General features: G+C 36.5%; 1 protein-coding gene across 2 annotated transcripts in view; it reads right to left on the minus strand.

The window, feature by feature from the left end:
* LOC101849541 (ADAM 17-like protease) overlaps nucleotides 1-5,000 on the minus strand; it is a 38,157-nt gene that overhangs the window by 8,720 nt on the left and 24,437 nt on the right. For both annotated transcript variants that reach the window (XM_035970166.1, XM_005099925.3), the window contains 4 exons: nucleotides 4,517-4,618; nucleotides 3,869-3,931; nucleotides 1,595-1,689; nucleotides 327-445 (listed from right to left, as the gene is read on the minus strand). In XM_035970166.1, the coding sequence (XP_035826059.1) occupies nucleotides 327-445; nucleotides 1,595-1,689; nucleotides 3,869-3,931; nucleotides 4,517-4,618 (379 nt within the window). The remainder of the gene's footprint in view (nucleotides 1-326; nucleotides 446-1,594; nucleotides 1,690-3,868; nucleotides 3,932-4,516; nucleotides 4,619-5,000) is intronic.

Raw genomic sequence — 5,000 nt, forward strand, 5'->3', positions numbered from 1 at the left:
ACTTAGTGGGAGAGACAGAGATACCAAAAAGAAACGGAACAAAAACATACATGTACCAATTTTTTATAAGTATCATCTTGCATTTTGTAGATGTCTACCACATTTTTATCTAATTGACTATATAATTCAGTTTCATTCTTTTTAGTGTAAAAGAAATAGGGTATTCGACCTTTCACTGATCTCAGCCAACAAACCTGGATCGATCGATAACAACATCTCAGCCAACAAACCAATTTCAAGCAATATATTCCAGGAATGTAGAGTATTTCAAATTTTTTAAAATATTCTCACATTCCTTTCTTATCATGTTCAAGATATTTTCTTACAAAACAAAGGCCTTTGAAACATTGTCTCCCATTCTGTAACCTCTCGAGAGAATACGGCTCACAGGGTCCTTTCACATCTGTGCCGTTGTCAAAACAGCACGGGAAACAGGCATAGTCCTCTGGAAAATAAATTTAGAACGACTTCAAGTTGATTTAAACTTAATTTTAATTTAATTATCAAAGAAGGCAAAAGATTAAGAAAAACTGAGGTCATGCATAAATGAAGATGCTGTGAGAGCTCACGATAAGATCTGAAAAATATTACTGCTCCGACCATTTTATGGAAAGGAAAAACCAAATGGAAGTTAAGGCCAACTACCATTCACATTAGAATACATATTTTTAATATGTATTCTGCTCAGAACATTGGTTCCCTTCACCTTTTACTTTTAAAAAAGCTGTTGCCAGAGGCTGCTTTTCAACAGTCGCTCTGAAGTCGTTGTGCTTGGCAGACTTGGTATAATGACAGGATATTTCCAGCTCGGCAGTAACATTCTTGTTTCATATCAAAGTATGTCAAAATAAGCACAATTGTGTTAGATGATATACCTTTATATTTTTTCCTGAACGCTAAGCTGTGAGGTAAGATCAAAACCCTTATAATTATAAGATTCTTTTAAAAAAAATAGTTTTAGTAGAGGTTTTACGGCGCTCGCAACTGCATAAGGTCATATGAGCGCCAGAAGATTAGAGGTGTTACAAGAAAGTAACAAACATAAAAAAATAAGAAGGGGAGATAAGGAAAATAGATGTTTCATAGGAAAGAAGAAGCAAAGCACATCAGAGCACCCGCAAACCACCCACTATTAGATTCTACATTGAGTGTTGCTTAGTTGGAGAAAAGAGAAGCACATCAATACGATAACAGTCATTTAGTGCAGGGAAAAAACAAAACAGACAGAAACATCACAGAGAGATTTGTAAAAAATACTACCGGCACTGTCCAACAACTGTACGGAGCAATTATGTAAGTAATAAGTGTGTTAGCATGAATAAAGAACACATGCCACAGGTCACAGAGGACAGTTCAATAAACAATGGCTCACCAACCATTCATCGAATGTGTCCACACCACATCCTGGGGACATGGGTACACCAGTGTCAAAGAGTCCATCTATTACAACGGGAGCCAAAGATCAGAGAGATAAACAGAGAGGCAGAGTGCAGCACCATAGGACTAGGACAGATGACAATTAAAGAAACAATTTCCAAGACTAACCATGGACCTACCCTAAGAGGAACAAAGTCAAGACAAACCATGGACATACCATTAGAGGAGCAAAGACAGCTTTTCAGTTGTTTCCCTACGACCCTTCCTTCCACGCTACAAAAATCCAAGCAGGTCCCTTTCAAACACTTGCCTCTGCATATAAAATATCAAAACATATTTGCTTTTTTTAAAAGTGTGTGCGTGTGTGTGTGTGTGTGGGGGGGGGGGGGGTTGTAGAATCCACAGTTGTACCTGTCATAATATGCAGCATAATCTCTCTCTCTCTCTCCTCTCCTCAGTTTTAATTCTAGTTTTAATAACAATTTTACATTTGCAACACAAAAAAGGTCATATATAAGTGCCAAAGATTAAAGGTGACGCTAAAGAGTACCACACAAAGAAAAGGAGGAGTGATAGGGATGACAGATGTTTGATAGTATTGGGTCCAATCTTGTATACGTTATATACGCAGCCGCTTGGAGCTGTGATTAGAAAGCACAATATGAATTATCACATGTACGCTGACGATACACAGTTATATAAATCTGTTCCACCATCAGATGTTGAAACCTTGCTTACTACGATGGGTCTGTGTATTGATGACATCACAAAGTGGATGGTTGATAATAAGCTCCAGCTTAATGAAAATAAAACTGAAATTCTGTTATGTAACCCAAAGAAAAGCCATATCCCCGTAGACATTGATCATATTTGTACTGAAAATGAAACACTGTATTTTACTAACAAAGCAAAAAATCTGGGAGTGTATTTTGATTCAAAATTGTCAATGGAACATCATATCAAGTATTTATGTACCATTTTGTTTTGTGAATTGCGTAGAATTGGTCATATGTCTATGTTTTTGAACGAACACTCGTTGAAAACTCTCGTGTCATCTTTCTTGTTTTCACACATCGATTATTGCAATGCTTTACTAGCTAACTTACCAAATACCTCTCTTCACAAGTTACAACGTTTTCAAAATCATGCTGCTAGGCTTGTACTAAAGAAAAAGAAGAGGGACCACATTACTCCCATGTTAAGAACGTTGCATTGGCTTCCCGTGTCAGCTAGAATGTCATATAAAATTGCAATATTATGTCATAAATGTGTCAATAACAAAGCTCCCTCATATCTTAGTGATCTCATCCAGATTTATGTTCCATCTAGATCACTAAGATCAGGCGACCAATATCTTTTACGAGTTCCTAGAAAAGGCGGTAAAAAATTAGCCGAAAGATCGTTCGCCCACCTTGCTCCGTCAGTTTGGAACTCTCTTCCCCAACCCTTGAAACATACAACATCTGAGTCTAAATTTAAAAAATCTTTAAAGACACATTTAATGACATCCTTTTTAAGTCAGTAGATTCATGTTCAGTACAATGTTATGTAAATGTCTATGTATCCATTTATGTATTTTGTGAATTGCAGTGTATATATTATTTTATTCTCATTTCATGACGATGTGTAATCGTGTGCGTGTGATAAGCAAGTAGATGTGTGTGTGTGTGTGTGTGTGTGTGTGTGTGTGTGTGTGTGTGTGTGTGTGAGTGTGTGTGTGTGTGTTTGGCATACATGTGTGCGTGTTATGTGTTCGTGAGTGTGTATGCGTGTGATTGTGTGTGTGTATATGTATATGTGTGTGTGTTTGTGTGTATATGAGTGTGTGTGTGTGAGTGTGTGTGTGTGTCGCGTGCATGAATATTTTTCTTACATGCATTTATGTAAAGCGCCTAGAGCTGTGTTTACACGGGAGTGGGCGCTATAGAAATGATCTTCATTATTATTATTATTATAGTAAAAAGGAGCAAACCAACTACTTACCTTCCCCCTCCTCTGTTCTCTCTTTTATTTATGGACCCAACACACCATTGGTTACTTTAATGGCCATCTGCTGCATAAGCTAACGACTCACATACATGCTGCGTCTGGCCTGCATAACAACCCATCTTTAAGCTTTCCCCTTACCTAAGGAAAATAACATTTATGCCACACTGAATTCAGCCTGGCGCCCCTCAGGAGAACAGCTAGGGGGAGAGATCAGTTCTAACGCTGAGGGTTTTAAAAATGTTTCCACAGTGCATTTTATGTTCTATAAATACTCAGTCTTCTCTGAATAGCAGATAGTGCAAAATGCTTTTAGCAGTAGTGGGTAATATAAATGAACTTTAAGATCAATATTAGTATAGAAGGGATAAGATAGAAATGGAACTTTAAAATTAAATAAGAATTAGCTAAAAAACTGGATAGACGAAAAATAGTAGATACAACTGTATTAACCTACTTGTACTCTAACAAAAGGAACAGTAACTTGGAGAAAAAAGGGTCTCACTTGTTAAGACAAGGTGTCCCATCCTTTAAGTCCAACGGCAAGGGACATTCAAAGCTGACTCCTCTGAGAACTCAGTGAAGGAGTTCAGTTCAAACAACTGAGTCAGTGTAATATATAATGATTGTTATATTTCCAACTTTGACACATTGACTAAGGTGATTATTTTCAAATTTTGATCACATGTAGTAAGTAAAATTATAATGACAGTGAAAAACAGTCATAATTTTTGTAGTTTTTACTATAATTTTTTGTGTGCACTCAAAAAAAGAACAGTACATCAATTTCAATTGCTCTGTGCCATATTAATAGTTGTAAAGCGCATAGAGCTTGCTGTAGAGCCGGGATGTGAGCTATATAAATTCAATAATTATTTTTGTTATTTTCAAGAAACTTAAACAATATTCCAAGCAATGGAAGACTGAGAAACAGACTCAAAAGTCATTGATCTTATTTTACCTAAAACTGCAAAGCTTTTGAAAGTTCACTTTTCATCTTCTTTTCATGCAAGTCCTTCAAGAATCAGCGTCAGAGTCACATTTTACAATGAGGGGTTATCTTTTCAGACACAAACGTTTTCAAAGACTTCAGTTGTAAAATGTAATACTCTGTTCCCTAAGACAGAGCAAAAGCTTAACCCTCCAAGGATACGTGCACGCTGAGCTCTGCTTGCAGGTCCCAGAGCTTTCAGCAACGCACACTGTGTTATTTGAAGCCATTTGGCAGTTAACACAGCAATGTTTGTTCATCTCACTATGAAAAAAAGAGGCGATTTTTAAAAATTGTTTGTTTTTTCCAATGTAGAAACATACCGTGTTTAACACAATGAAAGACAATGCAGCAAACAGACGGTGTTATCAAGAAATACTTTGTCAGATGATGTCTCCAGGTAACACACAAACAAATGACCCAGCCAAAGTCTCATACATCTTCAAATGTATCTCTATATCTATAACTATCAACAAAAGCGGAAAAATTCAGTGTAATCCTTATCAGGTTCAGCCTATTTTGAAGTCCTATCTCCAGATAATACACTGGGACTGTAACAAGCATATCTTCAAGGATGCCACTGAGATTTTGTGAAAATAACTGAAAATTTAAAAAGTTATATTAGCAAATTAACAGACAATAGACA

Source organism: Aplysia californica, unplaced genomic scaffold, assembly GCF_000002075.1.
Source record: "Aplysia californica isolate F4 #8 unplaced genomic scaffold, AplCal3.0 scaffold00229, whole genome shotgun sequence".
Taxonomy (NCBI): Eukaryota; Metazoa; Mollusca; class Gastropoda; order Aplysiida; family Aplysiidae; genus Aplysia; species Aplysia californica.